General features: G+C 44.9%; 1 protein-coding gene across 2 annotated transcripts in view; it reads left to right on the forward strand.

The window, feature by feature from the left end:
- LOC309326255 (CX3C chemokine receptor 1-like) overlaps window positions 1-21,239 on the forward strand; it is a 23,456-nt gene extending 2,217 nt beyond the window's left edge. The window contains exons 2-4 of one of the 2 annotated variants that reach the window (XM_081834842.1): window positions 6,950-7,175; window positions 8,180-8,246; window positions 18,736-21,239. In XM_081834842.1, the coding sequence (XP_081690968.1) occupies window positions 18,749-19,801 (1,053 nt within the window). In that variant the 5' untranslated portion in view covers window positions 6,950-7,175; window positions 8,180-8,246; window positions 18,736-18,748 and the 3' untranslated portion in view covers window positions 19,802-21,239. The remainder of the gene's footprint in view (window positions 1-6,949; window positions 7,176-8,179; window positions 8,247-18,735) is intronic. The other variant, XM_081834841.1, reaches the window with a different exon arrangement.
- Window positions 21,240-21,790: the final 551 nt, after the last annotated feature.

The raw sequence follows: 21,790 nt of genomic DNA on the forward strand, positions 1-21,790 counted from the left end.
GAACAATGCAGCAGTATGATTGGTTAGCAGGAACCACCCAATCATGCTCCAGATAGAAGTGAATCCACAACCTGATTGGCCTACAGTAGAATCCTGGAATTAGCCAATCATGTGCAGCCCATTGTGTAAATAATGTATATAAAGCAGATACTTTGAGGGGACATTCATTCATTCCTCCTCACCACTATGAGCTGAATAAAGAGCATGAAATCACTTTGCGACTCTGAGTATATTTCACTGGCGACGAGGATGGGATCCCGCTGAGCTGACTGCCACACACAGCACCGCAGCACCGCCACCTGCCGCACCGCTGCCTCGCACCGTGTATCCAGGCTTCAGCTCCGGGACACAAGGAACTCAGAATGGCAACTGACAGCAGCTTCTCGCCATTCAACCCAGCATCTGGAGACTGGGAAGCGTACGCCTCCCGTTTCACCTTCCTCCTAGAAGCCAAAGGGGTCACCGATGAAGAAGACGCCAAGAAGAGGGCAATATTCTTCAGCGTCTGCGGAGAGGAGACATTTGAAATCGCCCGGGCTCTCCTTGCGCCTGAAGACGTCGCTACTGTTCCATACAAAACAATAATGGAACAGCTGAAGGGGCACTTTTCGCCACAGCCCTCAGTGGTGGCTCGTCGAAATGCCTTCTACGCAAAGCGGCAAGCCCCTGGGGAAACCATAACTGGGTTTGTGACCTCTCTCCGCCAAGCTGCCCGGTTCTGCAACTTCTCAGAGCTGGAGAACATGCTTCGTGACCGCCTCGTCGGTGGCCTGAAGGATGAGCAGCTGCAACGACGCCTCTACGCTAAGAAGAACCTAACGTTCCAGGTCGCTCTGGAGGAGGCCCTGGCAACGGAAGCTGCTGAGAGGTCGACGCAAGAGGCACGGCTGAGCCAGCCGTCCCAACCGAGGGTCCACCACGAAGACCTCACCAACGACTCGGGATCCGACAGGGAGGAGGTGCACCGAGTACAGCAGCGCACTCAAGCAGCCCACATACCACAGCTGCCTCGACGAGAAGGAGGGAACTGCGCAAGCTGTGGAGAAAGTCACGAGAGGAGGACCTGCCGTTTCCGCAACGCAGAGTGCAGGCAGTGCAGAAAATTGGGACACATCGCCCGGGTGTGTCGGGCTCGGCCCACCCGAAGCCAGGCATCAGATGACCAATCCAAGAGCCCCAGGTCCCGGGGCCCAACGCACCAAGGCAACTCGACGGAGCTCACAGACTTCCAGGTATACCAGTTGCCCCACCCCAACGTAGAGAAAATTTATGTAGAGGTACAGATAGAGGGGGCCCCATGCCGCATGGAGCTTGACACGGGTTCAACTCTATCCATAATCTCGGCAAGGACCTTAAGGAAACTGTGTCCTACTGGGGGTCCCAAACTCAGGCCGGCCCCATTCACCCTCCGGGACTTCCAGAAACGTAAGGTCCCCACAATGGGGGTGGGGACCTTCAGGGTGCAATACCGAGGGCGGACGCGGCAACTGGACTTGCTTGTGGTCAAGGGCCCCTACATTAGCTTACTGGGGTTGGCATGGTTTGGACCACTGGGACTAGCCATCACCGGGGTGAACCACATGAGCTTACAAGTGGACGTGGACGCCATATGCAAGGAGTTTCCGGGGGTTTTCGATGGGAAATTGGGACAGTATACGGGCCCCCCCATTGCTCTACAGCTTGACCCCGCAGTACGACCAGTCAGGCTCAAGGCCCGCCGGGTCCCATTCGCCCTGAAACCCCGTATAGATGAGGAATTGGACCGACTCGTGGAGCAAGGAGTGCTGGAGCCGGTGCCTAATGCCCCCTGGGAAACCCCAATCGTCACACCCGTCAAGCCTAATGGTTCGGTCCGCATCTGCGCAGACTACAAATGTACCATAAACAAGGCCCTCATGGCCCATGCATACCCAGTGCCAGTGGTCAGCCATGTCCTTGCCACCCTGGCTGGGTCGAAAATTTTTGGCAAGCTGGACTTGGCCCAAGCATATCAACAGCTGCCAGTAGATGAGGCCACAGCAGAGGCACAGACGATTGTGACGCACAGAGGAGCGTTCAGGGTAAAGCGGCTGCAATTCGGGGTCAGCGTGGCACCAGGCATATTCCAGAATCTAATGGACTCTCTCCTTAAAGGGATTCCTGGTGTCACCCCCTTCTTTGATGATGTGTTGATTGCCGGGCCCACACCAGAGGAGTTTGAGGACCGCCTCCGCACTGTTCTGCACCGTTTCCAGATGGCGGGTCTCAAGGTGAAGCGGAAAAAATGTCTACTAGGAGTGCCTCAAGTGGACTTTCTGGGATTTATGGTGGATGCAGAAGGGGTTCACCCGACTGGGGACAAGGTACGGGCCATTTGTGATGCCCCAGCGCCCAAGAACAAGACTGAACTTCAGGCCTTCTTGGGATTATTGAACTTTTACCATTCCTTCCTTCCCCACAAGGCGGCGGTAGCGGAGCCCCTACACAGACTCCTGGACAAGCGGGCCCCTTGGGTGTGGGGCCAGCGCCAGGAGGCCGCATTCCAGGCAGTCAAGGACTTGCTTGTCTCAAACTCGGTCTTGGCACACTTCGACGAGAGGCTGCCGGTGGTGCTAGCATGCGACGCCTCGCCCTATGGCATCGGCGCTGTCCTGGGACACCAACTCCCGGATGGAAGAGAGGTACCGGTAGCATACTTTTCCCAGACACTCAACGAAACCGAGCGGAACTACTCGCAAATCGACAAGGAGGGTCTGGCAATCGTGAAGGGAGTAAAAAAATTCCATGATTTCTTGTACGGGCGGCCCTTCACCGTGGTGACTGACCACAAGCCGTTGCTTGGCTTGTTTGCCCCCGAAAAGCAGACCCCCCAAGTGCTGTCTCCTCGCGTCCTCAGGTGGTCAATTTTCCTTGCCAGCTACCAGTATGCACTGATTCACCGCCCTGGAAAGGCGATGGGCCATGCAGACGCCCTCAGCAGGCTACCACTACCGGAAACAGGCCCCGACCCAGCACCTGCACAAGAGGTTATGAGCCTGGAGCTGCTTCCTGACCGCCCCATTCAGGCACAAGAAGTTGCACACCATTCCAAGAAAGATAGGGTCATCTCCCGGGTCCTGGACTGGGTGTGGAGGGGATGGCCCAGCCGCAGCCCCGGGCCAGAATTCGCCGGCTACACAACCCGCAAACATGAACTGTCAGCCCACAAGGGGTGCCTGTTATGGGGAAGCAGGGTCGTTGTTCCCCAGCCCCTCCGCAAAAGGGTCCTCACAGCCCTACACGAGACACACCCAGGGGTAGTAAGAATGAAGGCCCTTGCCAGGAGTTATGTGTGGTGGCTGGGGATCGACGGAGAGATAGAGGCCTGGGTCAAACACTGCCAGGCCTGCCAGGAATCCCGCCCAGATCCCCCAAGGGCCCCAGTCCAGTCCTGGGAGTCCGCCCGAGCACCATGGTCACGCCTGCATGTGGACTTCGCTGGCCCCTTTCAGGGGAAAACATTCTTCATAGTGGTGGACTCCTACACCAAATGGCTGGAAGTCGCACTGGTACCGTCCACTTCTACGTCCGCAGCCATCCGGGTACTACGCAGGCTGTTTGCAACCCACGGGCTCCCTGACACTCTCGTCTCAGACAACGGGACTGCATTTACATCAGGAGAATTTCAAACCTTCACAGTGCAGAACGCCATCCGCCACATCCGTTCGGCGCCATTCCACCCTGCCACCAATGGCCAAGCAGAACGCATGGTGCGGACCACCAAGGACACCCTTCGCCGCATGACGCAAGGGGATTGGGAGTACCGCCTTGCCACATTCCTTCTAGCACAGCACAGCACCCCCAGCTCAACGACTGGCCGGAGCCCCGCTGAACTACTAATGGGTCGGCGCCTTGCAATCAGATTGGACCGCCTTCACCCCGATAGAGCTCAGGATGAGGTAGTGGTGGGGGAAGGCAGGAACCCCCGGACCTTCGAGGCCCAGGACCCAGTGTACGCAAAGAATTTTGGGGCAGACCCTGCATGGGTACCTGCCACAGTCACCAGGGTCACGGGCCCCGTGTCGTACGAGGTGCTAACAGATGGGGGGCAATGCTGGCGCCGCCACTGCGACCAGATACGGCGACGATTCCCGGGAGAAAACCAGGAGGAGGAGGACAGGTCAGAGGAGTCCCAAGGGAACAGTGGGGCAGTGAGGCCCATAGAGCAGCAGGGGCAAGCAGGAGAGGCAGAATCAGTAAATACAGAGAGGACCCGCGAGGCCGAAAGGACACCGGAACCAGAACCACGACTGAGCGAGCCGGTTGCGCCAGACCAAACAGCCCCATCCTTGGAACACGAGCCAGAACCTGAACCCCGGACCAGGGAACACCCCAGGCCGCAACGCACACGTAGGCCACCGGCGTACCTTGAGGACTATGAATGCGACCTTCCGGGCAGGACTGGAACTTAGAGGGGAGGGGTGTTATGTACTGAGTTGAATAGGATCCAAACTGCAGCAGTCTGATTGGTCCTAGAACAATAGGCTCCAAAAGGCAGCAGTCTGATTGGTCCTAGAACAATAGGATTCAGAATGCAGCAGTCTGATTGGTCCTAGAACAATGCAGCAGTATGATTGGTTAGCAGGAACCACCCAATCATGCTCCAGATAGAAGTGAATCCACAACCTGATTGGCCTACAGTAGAATCCTGGAATTAGCCAATCATGTGCAGCCCATTGTGTAAATAATGTATATAAAGCAGATACTTTGAGGGGACATTCATTCATTCCTCCTCACCACTATGAGCTGAATAAAGAGCATGAAATCACTTTGCGACTCTGAGTATATTTCAGGCCCACAGACAGTCCAGGAATCAGCGTGTTTTTACAAGAGTAGAATGTATTTTTTTATTTAAAATGCATCTCTGGGTTATTTGTGGGGCATAGGAATTTGTTCATTTTCTTTTCCAAAATATAGTCCAGCCCCCCACAAGTTCTGAGGGACAGAGGACTGGCCCCCTGCTGAAAAAAATTGCTGACCCCCTGTTGTAAGATCTTGAGTGGTGTTAATGGAGATATTAGTGGTGTTTGAGATTGGGAACAAAAGGTGTTGAGCTGTTTTTCCTTTTCAGCGGATCATGACTAATAGTTCTGTTTTTCTTTATTTACAGAAAAGAGCACCAGAGGTTCTGGGGTTATCGGCATGCAGATTACATGACTGACTCGATTTTGGGGAAATGGATATCAGTGTTGGTGTGAAGTTCTGTTCTGCATACTTTTATTAATTAAATAATAATAATAATAATTGTTGTTGTTGTTGTTGTTTATACCCCGCACTCCCCAGCCAAGGCCGGGCTCAGGGCGGCTAGCAATAATAAAAACAAGTTGAATGAATACAACCTAAAAACATGAACAACTTGGTTTATGTTTGTATTTTATGTGTATTCGTGGGTTAATTTGTAGACAGGTGGCGCTGTGGTGCTACAAGGTTTGACAGTTTGTGAATAGCAGAGGATAAAAATATTCACAGATTGGTTATACACTAATGTAGTAATACAAAGTCATAAAACAGGGAATACAGGATATGAGGGCATTAAACCATACAGCGATATAAAGTCAACAGTTACGTTCTTTAGTTACATTTTAAGGAACGATACAAAGTAAAGAAATACAAGTAAAAAGGTGCATTCCAAAACAGGAGTCAGCAAACTTTTTCAGCAGGGGGCCAGTCCACTGTCCCTCAGACCTTGCGGGGGGCCGGACTATATTTTGAAGAGAGAGAAAAATGAACGAATTCCTATGCCCCACAAATAACCCAGAGATGCATTTTAAATAAAAGCGCACATTCTACTTCTGTAAAAACATGCTGATTCCCAGACCGTACGCGGGCTGGATTTAGAAGGTGATTGGGCCAGATCCGGCCCCCGGCCTTAGTTTGCCTATACATGTTCTAAAAGATACATTATTTAAAATACAAGTAAAAATATACATTATTAAAGAATGTATCTTTAAGAATGTCTTTTTTAACTTGTATTTAAATAATGTATCTTTTAGAACATGGGTAGGCAAACTAATTCTTATTCTTAAAGATACGTTCTTTAAAAAGATAGAAATGAAGAGGTATAAGTAAAAAGAGTCATTCTTGAAGTCAAAGGTACATTATTTCTCAGAAAACGACATTCTCTGATAGCATACATATACTCAATACAGAATATAAAGCAAATACAAATATAGACAGTGTCATTCTTTAATTCCCCTTTCTGATCATGGTTTCTCTTATAACATCTGCACTAGGGGGCTGGCGACAGACACCAACAGCAAGCCATTATCGGGAAGACGTCAGTGCACACAACCTCATGCCAATGTGGAAGTTACTGTCAGCTGTCAGCTGTGTAATATGAGGCAATGCATGTTCTTTGTACTTTAGTCCATTTACTGTATTTATTTTCCCCAATTTGAACTATAAAATGGTAATTTTCTTGAGTCAAAATGAGAGTTTTTTTTGGGGGGGACCCACTGTATCTATCTATCTAAAATGACTTTTATTTAGTTTTTATACCCTGTTCTTCCTTTCAGAGCAGAGCAGAGGCATGCTTGCAACACAACATATGACATAAACGTTACAAAGCAAAACAAATGAGAAATTATTGTTGGGAGTCAAGTCCATGGCACTCTGGGGAAATTAACTTTCCAGGGGACACTCTTTATGTCACCTGATTCATTCATCTCAGAATCTGGTGGATGTTCATGTCATAATCCCACCCCATATTTTGTTGTGATTCGAGGACCTGATCCCCGCTTGGGGAATAAAGACACGTGGACACAGAATGTAAGGTTAATGGGTAAGGTAAAGGCCACAACTTTATTGATTACAGCATGTGAGAAGGTATTGGCTTAGGCATTGGACCACGGAACTTTAGACTCCACCCACTCGTAGAGGGGTGAGTCTGAGGAGGGGTTAACCACCAGTAGCGGAAGAATTTTTTTCCCAGCCCAGCAAGAGCCCAGTTAAACATGCATGCAGTCCTGGTCAGCCTATGCAAGATCTTCTCGGAAGAAGCAGTTCATTTCCTTTGTAGAGCTGGGTTGCAATTGAGGAAACAGTTGCAGCATCTGCAGTCTATGCTCTGGATGCATCAGTCTAAGGCAGAAGAGGGAGCAATCACCCTGATCAGATTTGAGCACGTTTTCAGTCAAAGCAAGACAGAGCCTATTAAGGTAAGAACAAGAAGCACCATATAATATCTGAAGGGCCATAGCACTCCTGCACCTTTAATGTGTTGTTGTTGTTGTTGTTGTTTAGTTGTTTAGTCGTGTTCGACTCTTTGTGACCCTATGGACCAGAGCACACCAGGCACTCCTGTCTTCCACTGCCTCCCGCAGTTTGGTCAAACTCATGCTGGTAGTTTCGAGAACGCTGTCCAACCATCTCGTCCTCTGTCGTCCCCTTCTCCTTGCGCCCTCCATCTTTCCCAACATCAGGGTCTTTTCCAGGGAGTCTTCTCTTCTCATGAGGTGGCCAAGGTATTGGAGCCTCAGCTTCAGGATCTGTCCTTCCAGTGAGCACTCAGGGCTGATTTCCTTCAGAATGGATAGGTTTGATCTTCTTGCAGTCCATGGGACTCTCAAGAGTCTCCTCCAGCACCATAATTTAAGAGCATCAATTCTTCGGCGATCAGCCTTCTTTATGGTCCAGCTCTCACTTCCATACATCGCTACCTTTAATGTATAGGAGAGGGCATTTCAATAGGCTACTTTGCATGACAAACTACTATTAAAGGTGCAAGAGCCCATGTTCTTTTTGCCTGGCCATTCTAGTTCACAATATTAGCTCATGTAATCTTGATCTCCTTCTCAACCAACAGCTACAAAAGTAAAAATGAAGGCTGACAACTGATTAAGGATGTGTTAGATTCATCAAATGTGAGATTTGGCTGCAGCGTGAAACATATTTTCTTTGTTTTGTTTATTAAAAAATAAACTATATACATTCCATTTTAATCTTCAAAGCGGAGGGGGTTGTCTCATTGTATAAGCAATCAGAAACCAAATTGTTTGCCACAGAGATTTCAACAAGGCCAAAATAGTGGAGTTGAAACATCACTTCCAGTTTGTGGCATGGAAATATCCACTGCTGTTAGTGGGGAAGGAGCTGCAGTAGAAGTCCTTCCAAGGCTATACCTTGAAATCATGTTTTTTTATATAAAAAATTATATTAACAGAAGAATCCTGCGTATGCCTGCTCAAAAGTTCGCCCCAAGAGCTCAAGTGGACTTACTCTCAGCTTAGGTAAGCATGTATCAGATTTTGGAATCGGGAGAAATTTGATTCAGTTCACACTTAAATGTGAACCAACCTAAGTCACCATTTCAAAAACAATCAAACCTTTGTTTAAAGCTGCTGCTTTCCCCTCTCTCAATTTCTATCCATTCCTGCTTTACTAACACCTCTTCCTATGTTTTTAGCTATTCTTATTTTAATTGTAAGGCATCTTGAGTCTCTGATGGGAAAAAGGTTGGGTATAAATAACTAAATTAATAATAATAATAATAATAATAATAATAATAATAATAATAATAATAATGTTATAATTGTTTAATACTACAATTTTCCTGTCAGTGTCTTTCCCTACTCACTGAATTCTCCCCCCTCCATTCTTCAATTGCCCCATGTGAGATAGTACTATACCTCCACACAATGTATTTCATTTCTGGCACCATGTGTTGTCTTCAGCATGAATCAATGTAGCAATTTAAAACAGATATTTCATTAACAAGCCAATGCCTGTTGCGTGTACAAAATCCATCAGCTTCTTTAACCGACAAGATTGCTCTTAAGAGTCGATTCATCTTAAATATACAATGGTGTGCAGAACAGGCAGCAGGAGGCATGGAAATGGGGGAGATCTGTGTGCAAGGGGGAGCTGAGAAAAAGGGGGGAGGAAAGGAAACATGGTGAAAATAAGGGGTGCAAAGGGAGGCTGTAGAAAAGAATATACGGGGTGCGTTGGACTGCATAACGGGATGGCACCTGGTGAAAAGAGATGTTAGTATTGCATGGAGTTAGTATTGCATGAAGAAACTCTAGGAGTTAATATGAGGGGGAGATTAACATGTGGAATGAGTGGGGAGCAGAGTCCCTGGTTATTAATGAAATTAGAGACAGCAACATGGCCACAATTCAGCCACATCTAAGCACTTCCACTCATTTCAGTGTATGGGATTTGCAGTGTTAGCATAAGCATGTTTACTCAGAGTTAAGTCCCCGTAGTTGTAATTTGGAGTTACTCCCTAGCAAGTGCATTTAAGTTTGCAGCTTCAGGCTGCAATCATTTAGGCAGCTTCCTCAGAGCCAGCACCATCAAGCTATATGGGACATACTTATTTCACGATTCATTTATTTCATGAAACTTACACACCGCTTGATTGAAGAAGAAGAGAAAAAACACCTCAAAGTGGTTTGCAGAAAGATAATAAAATCGAGACAAATCTACAGCCATACTTTAAAGCATGCAAAAGTTAAAATACTGAAACAGATTAAAATGACCTCAACTTTATATTATTTTATTTACTTATGATTAGGCAAGTGTAAGGTTGCACAAGGGACGCGGGTGGCGCTGTGGGTTAAACCACAGAGCCTAGGACTTGCCGATCAGAAGGTTGGCAGTTCGAATCCCCGCGACAGGGTGAGCTCCTGTTGCTCGGTCCCTGCTCCTGCCAACCTAGCAGTTCGAAAGCATGCCAGTGCAAGTAGATAAATAGGTACCGCTCCAGCGGGAAGGTAAACGGTGTTTTCGTGTGCTGCTCTGGTTCGCCAGAAGTGGCTTTGTCATGCTGGCCACATGACCCGGAAGCTGTCTGCGGACAAATGCCGGCTCCCTCGGCCTATAGAGTGAGATGAGTGCACAACCCCCGAGTCGGTCACGACTGGACCTAATGGTCAGGGGTACCTTTACCTTTACCTTTAAGGTTGCACAATTAAGATTATGCTTACCTTTCCAATGTTGCCAGTGGAATCCTCTTTCCTGAGGCTAATAGCCTCTCCAGGGAGAGATTTCTGTTGGGACTGTGGGATGGTGGTGGTTCTAATCCTGCCCTGTGGTGGTTGTAGATATTTTTATAAACTGCACACAGTAATTGTTTTTATGCAATTAGCACAATGTGTCATTTGACACTTAAACATGCTTTGGCACGGTTGTGACCTTAAAGTATTTGAATACCCTAAAAGCATCGGAAAGAATGCTTTTCAAACCTCCCTTATCTTGCCCAAAGTCTCTAGAATCAAGAATTATTTGCACTGAAAAATCCAAGCAGGGTAGAATCCCAGCTGATGTGAAGGGAGTTGTAGTCTGATTTTTGCAGGGTTCAGGTGTGGAATGATCTGTTTTACAACCTGTGGTTGTACGCTAAACTATATTATTACAGCTACAACTCTGGGGTGATAAGCCAACATTAGTCATGCTAAGAGTAGACCAATTCAAATCAATGGACTTAACTAGTCTACTGATTTTTGTGGTTCTATGTGGGTTTGACTGACATTGGATATCTCCTTTTCTAAAGCATCTCTAATATAGGGCAGTGTTCCTATTTCTGTAGGCTTCCTCCAAGAACTTTTTCTGTATTGAAACAGTGTTTAACCATCAGTTCCTGGGACGCAAATTTTTGCAGCCATTAGGAGATTCTTCATCGTCCTAATCAGAAATCATATGAATGAAATTCAGCAAAATCTTTTCTAGCAATGTGATCATGTGCATGTCAGCTTGGAAGTAATTCCAACTGAGTTCAGTGGGACTCCCTTCCAGGCAAGTGGGTAGCAGATGGCAGCCCTACAAACTGGAATTCCATGCATTACCTTGATTACAAAATCTTGATTCTTCAAAAATTTGGGGCAATGTCACCACAAACGTAAAAGTCCATGTTGATCACAGCACACCAAAATGATCAACCCTATAAACCCTGTCCTTTTCCCGTGGTCTCAGATACCACCTATGGATCAGAACCATCTACAGATCATCTTTAACATTACAATTTATCTTAGTACAGTCATACCTCGCGTTGAATGTGCTTCGGGTTGAGCACGTTTGAGCTGCACTCTGCGGCAACCCGGAAGTAACGGAGCACATTACTTCTGGGTTTCACCGCTCACACATGTGCAGACGCTCAAAATGACGTCATGCGCATGTGCGGAAATGGCAAAACGCAACCCGCGCACACGCAGACACACCGTCGCATCTTGCATTCCGTTCGGGATGTGAACGGGGCTCCGGAACAGCTCCCGTTTGCATCCCGAGGTACCACTGTATTACATTCTCTTGGTGTTAAGGTATAACCAGGTAATCATAGTTCCTTAGCTGTGGCTGAAAATTGTTTAGTATTATGGCCTTCCTATAAACACCACTTGGGACAGCTTTTCTCTTGTCTTTTCTTGCGCATTACCCATTTGCGAAATCCCAGCAATCTGTCTTCATCGTTAAGTCCTATCTGAAGCATCCTTAGATGCAGGCCAATGAAATAATCATAGAATTGCAGACTTGGGAAGGAATGCTAAGGCTCATCTGGCCCAACCAACTGCAGTGCAGGTTGTTTTTATTATTATCTCAGCTAGATCATACATGATAATGACTGGCTCCAAATAACTACTCTATTTAACAGTAGATGCTTGTGACCGGCTGGAGATGGGGGTGTACCTTTTTGAGAACTGAAGGTAGCTTGAAAGAAACAGGATATTGTATTGTGGCTTGTGGCGTTTGTATGCTCTTCCACTTTTTGTATCACTTATTTTAATAAAAACCAATAAATGAGCCCACCACGGGAACTGAAGCTTTCAATCTCTCGTAACAATCGACTCTTCCAAACAGCAGCCATCATTAAGCTGTTGCTGGCAATCTATCAGTTCCATCAAAGGGCCTCCAGCCCCTTTCTTTTACTTTCAAGAAAGATCCAGCAGCCATTGTAGTCAGAGAGATGGTCTTTAGCTTAGCTGTGCAATTAATGGGTGAAGTGGGGAAAGCATGATTGCTGTGACACGGTTCCCTGTCCTCAAAAGGCTGATAAAAGGACCGACTTGGAGGTGAAGGAGGAAGGCTTTTCTCTGAATCTAGAGAAGGTGTAGCCTTGTTGTTGTTAGACCAGAGCTCCCATCACCCCCAAACCTGATGGTTGGATCTGATGGGAGCCCAACAACATCTGCAGGTTCCCATGTTGGCCTGATCTATAGGATCTCTACCCATAGTAAGCTGCCTTACAGGCTCAAGCTCACTCTTATCTACACTGGTTGGCAGTAGGCTTACCCTGTTGTTGTTGTTGTTGTTTAGTCGTTTAGTTGTGTCTGACTCTTCATGACCCCATGGACCAAAGCACACTAGGCACTCCTGTCTTCCACTGCCTCCCGCAGCTTGGTCAAACTCATGCTGGTAGCTTCAAGAACACTGTCCAACCATCTCGTCCTCTGTCGTCCCCTTCTCCTTGTGCCCTCCATCTTTCCCAACATCAGGGTCTTTTCCAGGGAGTCTTCTCTTCTCATGAGGTGGCCAAAGTATTGGAGCCTCAGCTTCACGATCTGTCCTTCCAGTGAGCACTCAGGGCTGATTTCCTTCAGAATGGAGAGGTTTGATCTTCTTGCAGTCCATGGGACTCTCAAGAGTTTCCTCCAGCACCATAATTCAAAAGCATCAATTCTTCGGTGATCAGCCTTCTTTATGGTCCAGCTCTCGCTTCCATAGGCTTGCACTATGTCACAAAAATTCATGACATGTCCTGGTTTTGGGGTGTAAAAATGGCTTCAGGAAGGAATTTTGCCGAAGCGGCAAAATATCACGGAAAACCGAGATGTATGGCAATGTGCTGGGAAAATCAGCTCCAAAAGCTTAAAATCACCCAACGATTTGGGTTTGTTCTCCAATTAAGCTCAACAGTTTGGGTGGGTTTCTTTAAAAAAACCTTCAACAATTTTGGTGGTTTGGTGGTGTCAGGAATTTTACTTTTTGAAATATGGCAACCCTGGTTGGCAGTCTTTCTCAAGGGTTTTCCCTGAGCCCTATCTGGAGACACCGGGGCTCAAACCTGTGCTCTGTGACTTAGCTACGTGCCCCAAAGGCCTTACCCCAACATATGCTATACACATTGAGGGCAGAGCCAGGCTGTGCCCATTCTCCCCTGCCCTCAAAATGCTCGTACCCCACGCACATTGAGAAGAGCATGTGGGAGAGGAGTTGATGCGCATAGTCTCTCCTTTCAGATGGTCCTCTCTTGGAACAGTCATCGTCGGGTCAAGGCGAGACTCAAAAGTGTGCATACCTTTGGTGTGGGGTCAGCAGCGGGGCCCAGCTATGCCCTTCATGCATCGGCTACACATGTGAAAAGGGCTTTTGCAAAGAGCTTTTGCAAACACCATGCATTTAAAGTACATTCAAAGCACATGACTTCCCCCAGGGAATCCTGGAACTGTCATTTGTTACAGTGGGTATTGGGAAGAGTAGCTCTGTGCTTTTCCAAGTTCCCAGGATTCTTTGGGGTGGGGTGGGGCATTGAGAGAGAGTCGTGTATTTTCACTGTACCGTATTTTTCGCTCCATAACACACACTTTTTTCTTCCTAAAAAGTAAGGGAAATGTCTGTGCGTCTTATGGAGCGAATGCGTGGTCCCTGGAGCCGAATTGCCCATGGGGCAAAAAGCAGATCATGCTTTTTTTTAAAAAAAAATAGGATGCAAAAACGTGGTTACAAAGCACGGATCTGCATGGATTCTCAGGATTTTTGCATTGGGCTACCCCAAACTCACCGTCAAATCACATGTCTGTGGCCACATCATGAACCACAAAAATCATACATCCACTGTTTCGTTCAGAATTTTTTTTTCTTGTTTTCCTCCTCTAAAAACTAGGTGCGTCTTATGGTCTCATGGAGCAAAAAATACGGTGCTTCAAATGTATGGTGAAACATTTAATTCTTGGGTGTTTCAACACGGTGTGGTTTTCCTGTGCATCCAACCCTCCAATACTCAGTGTTCCTTTTTCCTCCTCACCCCAATTTATACTGAGAGAAGACGGGGGACACACAAAAGAGGACATGGACTGTCCCCTGTGGGCAAGAGGGGCAGAGGTGTCTTTGCTGTGTGGGAAGAGAGAGGGACGGAAGCACCACGAAAGCGAGCTCAGCGCAATATGCATCTTCTTCCCACAAAGGGCAGCAGACGCAGGCATTTTGCAGCATTACCACTTCCACCTGTCTTCTTGCCCCATCTGTATGGGAAGCCTCATCCTGTTGTCTCTGGGCTTCTGCAACCATCCTTGCCTGGGCCAGCAAGATAAGATAGCAGCAGGCTGCTTCTGTGCAAAGGGAGTAGCCGAGGAGGGGAACTAAGGATTAACCGGCAGCTGTTCTCAACCTGTGGGTCCCCAGATGTTGTTGGACTACAACTCCCATCATTCCTGAGCTCTGGACTTGCTAGCTAGGGGTGATGGGAGTTGTAGTTCAACAACATCTGGGGACCCACAGGTTGAGAAAGGCTGGCTTAACAGGTTACAGCAGTGCTTCTCAAACAAAACAAAACAAAAAATTCCCCAGGTCACCCTTTCAGAATAAAAATTTGCTCACACCACACCAAGTTTTCTATTGAGAAAAGATCCATTGGAAAGCAATAAGAAACCATTTCTAGCAGTGCTTGATTTATAACATGGAACATAACTGCTTTATAGTATGGGACATCCAGGAAACAATGCAGTTACATAAGAACAGGAATCGTTCCCAAAATATAATGATAAACCAATCCTCTTACATATGCACCTTAAGTCCAGATCCTCCAAGTGCCCCTATTTTCCAGGGACAGTCCCAGATTTGCAGAAGCTATCCTGATTTCTGATTTGACCCCGGAATGTCCCACTTTTCCTTAGGACGTCCCTATTTTCATCAGAGAAATGTTGGAGGGTATGGAGTTATGTGATTCCCGAGACAAGGAGATACAAGCTTTGGAAGACACCTGAAGGCAACCCTGTATAGGGAAGCTTTTTAAATGATGAATGTTTTATTGTGTTTTTATACATGTTGGAAGCCGCCCAGAGTGGCTGGGGCAACCCAATCAGATGAGTGGGGTACAAATAATAAAATTATTACAATAAATGGCTATATACAAACTCAATGAGAGGTGTGGATGATCTCATTTATATTTGGTTTCATTTGAGACAAACAAACTCTCATCTCCTCAACAACACAAAGAAGCCTTTCCCGATCTTTCATATTTGTCAAAAAAGCTACAGTGGTACCTTGGGTTAAGAACTTAATTCGTTCCAGAGGTCCGTTCTTAACCTGAAACTGTTCTTAACCTGAAGCACCACTTTAGCTAATGGGGCCTCACGCTGCCACCGCCGTGCAATTTCTGTTCTCATCCTGAAGCAAAGTTCTTAACCCGAAGTACTATTTCTGGGTTAGTGGAGTCTGTAAACTGAAGCATCTGTAACCTGAAGTGTCTGTAACCCGAGGTACCACTGTATTTTGAAAAGCTATCAACCCATATTCTCTCTCTCTCTCTCTCTCTCTCTCTGTGTGTGTGTGTGTGTGTGTGTTTGTGTGTAAAACACTGAAATGTTTGCCTGTTTCTTATTCTTGAATCTTCCTGCCACCCTTGCCACCAACCCTTGCCTGCCACACCCTTTGAGAACCACCACCTTAGAGCGACCTAATATCTGGTTATCAGGTCTGGCTTGAAACTAACACCATGAGTGGGAACTATCAAAATGTGACTGCTGAAGTTTCCGTATTGTGGCAGAAGAGCTGCTTTTCAGTGAATATGAGTGAACCTCAGAGAAGAGGGCACCAAAAGGTTTCCCAGGCTTCTGATAGCTGAGGCTGCAACTGCGCATCATATGAAATGCAAGGCAGGCTTTTCTCTCTTCTTGTAACATCTAAGGATGCCTCCAGACTTAACAGCTTCTAGCTTTATCCAAAAACTGTTTCTCCACTAAACCTTGTTCCACTTGCACATTGTTTTTCCAATCGTTTCCTTCGTCTCACTGGCTTCCAGGGTTCTGCTGTACTTGGTTTTTCCACTGTAAAATGACAAGCATCTGTAAATGTTTACTCAAAGTTCCTTTTATTGATTTGTTGTTGTTGTTGTTTAGTCGTTTAGTCGTGTCCAACTCTTCGTGACCTCATGGACCAGAGCACGCCAGGCACCTCTGTCTTCCACTGCCTCCCGCAGTTTGGTCAGACTCATGTTTGTAGCTTCGAGAACACTGTCCAACCATCTCGTCCTCTGTCGTCCCCTTCTCCTTGTGCCCTCAATCTTTCCCAACATCAGGGTCTTTTCCAGGGAGTCTTCTCTTCTCATTAGGTGGCCAAAGTACTGGAGTCTCAGCTTCAGGATCTGTCCTTCCAGTAAGCACTCAGGGCTGATTTCCTTCAGAATGGATACGTTTGATCTTCTTGCAGTCCATGGGACTCTCAAGAGTCTCCTCCAGCACCATAGTTCAAAAGCATCAATTCTTCGGCGATCAGCCTTCTTTATGGTCCAGCTCTCACTTCCTTTATTGATTTAAACGGCCTTATTTCAAATTCAGTTTGTGTAGGACTGCATGAAATGGTTCTGCTGTCAACTGGAAAGTTGGCTTGAATCACCTTTTGACAGATTCCATCCAGGGTGACTTATCATAGAAAAGAACTAAATGTTACCTCTTCAGAGAAAATGGTAGTTACCTTTGGAGTCCACTTAAATGGCACAAATGTACATATGGTAGCCAGGAGACTGAACAAACTCAAGCATTTTAATACCTGTGAATATGTCAAATAACAAGACATCCATGATTTGATCTGCCATGTCTTCTTTTTTCTGTTGGTAAAAAGCTGCCACCACAAGGCCCAATTTGGATTGGTACCACAACACGTGAGTTGTGATGTAGAAAAAGGAACGAGATTATGGTAATTTATGTTCCGGTAATCTGGGTCTATCTAGAAATAGCACAAAATTTTAAGGAAGTTGACTGTAAACAATAATGCAGACGCTAAAAAACAAAAAATCCTCAAAATGGTGGCATGTTGCATCTTTGAATGCACAGGGTTTCGCCCAAAGAATTAAGAGAACTGTAGTTTTTTAAGAGTGCTGGCAATTACAAGTCTGTAAAGGATAAACTACAGTTCCCATGATATATTTGTTTTTTTGGGGGGGAGACATGTGCTGTAAATGCATGTTGTTGAGGTGATTGCAGTTACAGTATAAAGGACTGCATTTATGTAAATAGGTATCTACTACTAATTTTAAATTTTGCTGGTATCTTCCAGCCAAACCATTCTGGTCATAATAGCACAGAGCGCCAACTGCCTTAGCTGCCAGAAAACTGAGCTACAACCTTGTTCTAGTGCAAAAATTACCGTAGTTGCAGGAGAGTCACACTAAAACCAGCAGGGCTTGCACTCTTTTAAATGTCTACTGAAAAGTAAGTCCCACTGAGTTCAATGGGACCAACTCCCAAGTAAAGGTGCATAGGGGTAAAGTCAGAAGCAAATGTAAACTGTGCAATTTATGATCCGCTCACAAACTTTTGCTGAAAGGCTATAGCAAACAATTACATACATTGGTAGGATTGACAGAAAAATTGTAGTAAAAAATTGAACTATGGATTGACAAAGGATTTTTTAAAAAATAGAGTTATGAAAGAGATGCAGAAGGGGAAATCCACAATGGGACGGGGAGGGAAATCCAAAGGGATTATGTGTTTATGAATTTAATTCATTTATTTATGTAAAATAGGAAATGCAAAAATAAAATTGATTAAAAAAAGGAAAAGACGGATGATGTTCAAATGTTTTTCAAGAAACAAAAATGTTACTTAAAATGTGAAGAGGTGACTTAACATATGATAATTAACTGCCCAATGATAAGATCTTTTTGGTGTGAGGTGAGGATATTTATAGCAAGAGTAATAAAAATAAATTGTTATTTAGGGGAGTTGAATTTAATTCTAAATTATATTCCGGAAATGTGGGAGATTACAAGGGGTCAAAAAAAAATGGATGTACTGTGCTATATTAGAAGCAAAAAAACTTGTTTTGATGAATTGGAAGAGCTGCAAAAAGATTCCATTGAGAACATGGATTGATAATATGGACAGATTAGCTACATACGAGCGAATTGCATGTCGACGCAAAATAAGAATGGATAAATATGAAGAAATCTGGAAGGAATATTTAAGCAATAAGGTGGATACTGGTAGGAAGTAGGGGGAGGGGAGAGAGGTGGGAAAATATTGTTAAAAAGGTGTAGTCATAGGTATATCAGTGTATTCAAATCTGAATTGTCAAATTGTGTTATTAGTGCTATTATGGTTTTTGTTGTATGTGTCTTTTGCGGTTGTTGTTTGTATTGAAAAAATGATTAAATAAATTTATATTAAAAAAGAGGTGACTTAACACAACTGTAGGACTTTAATGTCAGGTTCACAGCTGCTTTGCATTTGAAATAAGCACCAGAGGCTGATCCACCAACACTTGCCTGCCTTCTCCAGTTAGCTTAGTTGGTTAGGTACTGGTAATACCAAAGTCGCAGTTTCAATCCCCATACAGACCACCTGCATATTCCTGCATGGTAGGGGGTTGGACTAGATAACTCTCGGGGCCCCCTCCAACTCTATGATTATATGAACTCTAGAATTAGTTAGCTCTGCCTGCCATTGGCTCTAGCGCCACCTACTGTTGGCCTCCCTGCCAATTCCAATGGACACAAGCCACCACGGGAGAGAAGTCCATGTCTCTCTTCCACGTCTAACTGTGCTTCTCCTTTTCCTTTTTCAGGCAAGTATTCATCATGGCTGAGGACCATCTGGAAGTGGTCACTGAGTATCTCTATGAAGAGCAGGCCATAATGTGCGAGAAAACAGACATCCAGGCATTTGGCAAAGTCTTTCTGCCAATACTGTATGCCCTTGTGTTCACTGTAGGGCTAGTTGGAAACGGCCTGGTGGTTTTGACCATCGTGCAAGGTGGGCGTCAAAAGAGCGTCACTGACATATTTCTCCTGAACTTGGCCATTTGTGATCTCCTTTTTGTCATTTCTCTTCCCTTTTGGGCTTCTTACATCGTAAAAGGTTGGACACTCGGGAACATTCCGTGTCGGATCGTTTCCTCTTTCTATTCTGTGGGCTTGTACGGAGGGATGTTTTTCATCACTGTCATAAGCATCGATCGATACTTTGCTATAGTCCGGGCAACGTGCATCATGAAAGCCAGAACAATCCGACATGGATCTCTCACTAGCCTTGCAGTCTGGACCCTGGCCATTTTGTTTGCAGCTCCCCATTTTGTGTTCATCCGAAATATAGGTAGAGAATGCACTTCTCTGTATCCAGAACACCTTGAGGAAATCTGGCCCATTTTCACTTACATAGAATATAACGTCATTGGTTTCCTTCTCCCACTGTGCATCATGAGTTTCTGCTACCTGATGATCGTCAAAACCTTGATGTCCTGCAAAAATCACCGGAAAAGAAGAGCCATGAAGCTGATTTTATTAGTGGTTGTTGTGTTCTTCCTGTTCTGGACTCCATACCACATATCACTTTTTCTGCAGATATTGAGGCTCTCCGATTTCTTTCAGAGCTGCAGCTCAAGGAGGCTTTTAGATTACACCATGCAAATCACCGAATCGCTGGCTTTCAGCCACTGCTGCCTTAATCCCATCATCTATGCTTTTGCCGGTGAAAAATTCAGAAAGAAGCTTTCTCGCTTGGCTCTCAGATGTGTCTCGTTCTTTTTTTTCTGTGTGCCTTGCGATAGAGCTCCAGTTCCTGTTCCAGAGGTCACCATAACCAGCAACCATACGCAAAACACCAGTGACCAAGATGGCTCCATCCTTCTGTGATTGCTCCCTAGAGGACAGCCCTGAAGAATATTTTGTATACTGAATGCTAGCCTACAATTTGACCTAGATGTGAGTGAGCAAATAGGATTGGGTCCAAAGATCCGTCCATGGGGAAAACATCATGGGCTTCCCCTGCGAAGGAAGCAAAAAGTACCTCTGTCCAATTTTCTGCTCTCTCCCCCTACTGCTCCTTGCCAGAGGCTCTGGATCTCTGGAAACCATTCATTGCAAGTTGAGGGGGGGCTGAGAGGGGGGAAAGGGAGCAGGAAATGTCACTTCTAGCTGCCCTCTTTTAGGGACAGATCTCTGGATTCATTTGTATACATCCCATAGGTTTCAATATTCATGTTCTGCCACTAAGAATCAGAAATGTATATATATATATTTGAGGACTGGATAGGATTGTGGAAAGTGAATTTGAAATTTACCAATTGTATATTGTTGAAGGAGAATTACATGAAAATGATGTACAGATGGTATATCATGCCAGTAAAATTGGCAAAAATGTATAAAATAGAACAAAAGAACCGTTGGAGGTGTAAAGAAGGGGAAGGTACATTTTATCATATGTGGTGGGAGTGCAAGATTATCAAAATATTTTGGGAAATGATATACAACGAACTGAAAAGAATGTTTAAAATAACATTTGTTAAAAAACCAGAAGCATTTTTGTTAGGTATTTTAGGACAAGAGCTGCCAAAGGAAAAACGGACATTATTTATGTATGTTACAACAGCAGCAAGAACTCTAATAGCACAAAATTGGAAGACTGGAGAAGTACCATCTAAAGAAGAATGGCAAGAAAAATTGATGAACTATGCAGAGTTAGCAAAGTTAACGGACAAACTGCGAGAAAAGGACAGCAGGGACTTTGAAAAAGAATGGGAACCTATTACAATATATTTGCAGAAACACCCAAAAAACATGGACTCGTTGGCAGGATTTAAATAAACATTTACAATTTGATTTACATAAAACAAGGAATATAACACTGTGATAACATAGTATTGTATATAAACAGCAGAACGTATAATTTGATGTAATAAACCAGAAATGGAAGCTGAGGGAAGTCAATGTGGGGGGGATGAAAGAGCTAATGTTTAGTGGATATTTGTTTTGAAAATGGAAAATCAATAAAATCTTTAACAACAACAAAAACAACACACACACATAGCATGCCCCCCCAAACTGGTATCCGATTGTGCATTAACATGAATGCTTAGAAAGTTCAGGGAATTTTAATTTATTTCAGTATTTTTACTTTTGTAGGTTTTGAAGTTTGGTTGTAATTCTTCATTTTTATTGTTTTATCCTTCAGTAAACTGCTTTGAAGGTTGTTGTTTTTATAATCAAGAGATGTATACATTTTATGAAATAAATAAAGGATTCTTATTAAGCCATACAAATTATTCAACTATCCAGCATAAGAAAAGAGACATTGCACGTTCTTTTGCAATTCAAGAAGATCTTTAATAAAAATTATTTCAAAACACACAAACAAACAAAGAACTATGCAGCATTCCTGTAAAATTTGTTTTAGCCATCATAGTCAGTCATTACCAGGAAAGAATATAGTGAAAGCCGTACTGTTCAAGATAGCCGTATCTGCAGATAGTTTCATATTGTATATTGGATAAATGGCACTGTTGTCTCCCAAGACAGGCAGATGCTGACCAACCAATTGGCCAGCATACTGCATAAAATTTTTCCATGGATAATCCTTGTAAAGCCTTCAAGGTTTGAGCTACTGATAGCTGAGCAGCCACTAAAAGAATAGTCAATAAATCCTTCGTCTTTATATTATCGTGTTGTAAATATATTCAACACTTTTCTAACACCTGCTTTACTTATTAGTGCGGGACTATGTATTTACAATGAATAACAAATAGCAAATATGCAGGGCCAGATTTAGGTTTGATGAGGCCCTAAGCTACTGAAGGTAATGGGGCCCTTTTTTATCCAGAAATGAGCAAACCAGTTATATTTTAG

The sequence above is a fragment of the Podarcis erhardii genome (assembly GCF_964252035.2).
Source record: "Podarcis erhardii genome assembly, chromosome: 12".
Taxonomy (NCBI): domain Eukaryota; kingdom Metazoa; phylum Chordata; class Lepidosauria; order Squamata; family Lacertidae; genus Podarcis; species Podarcis erhardii.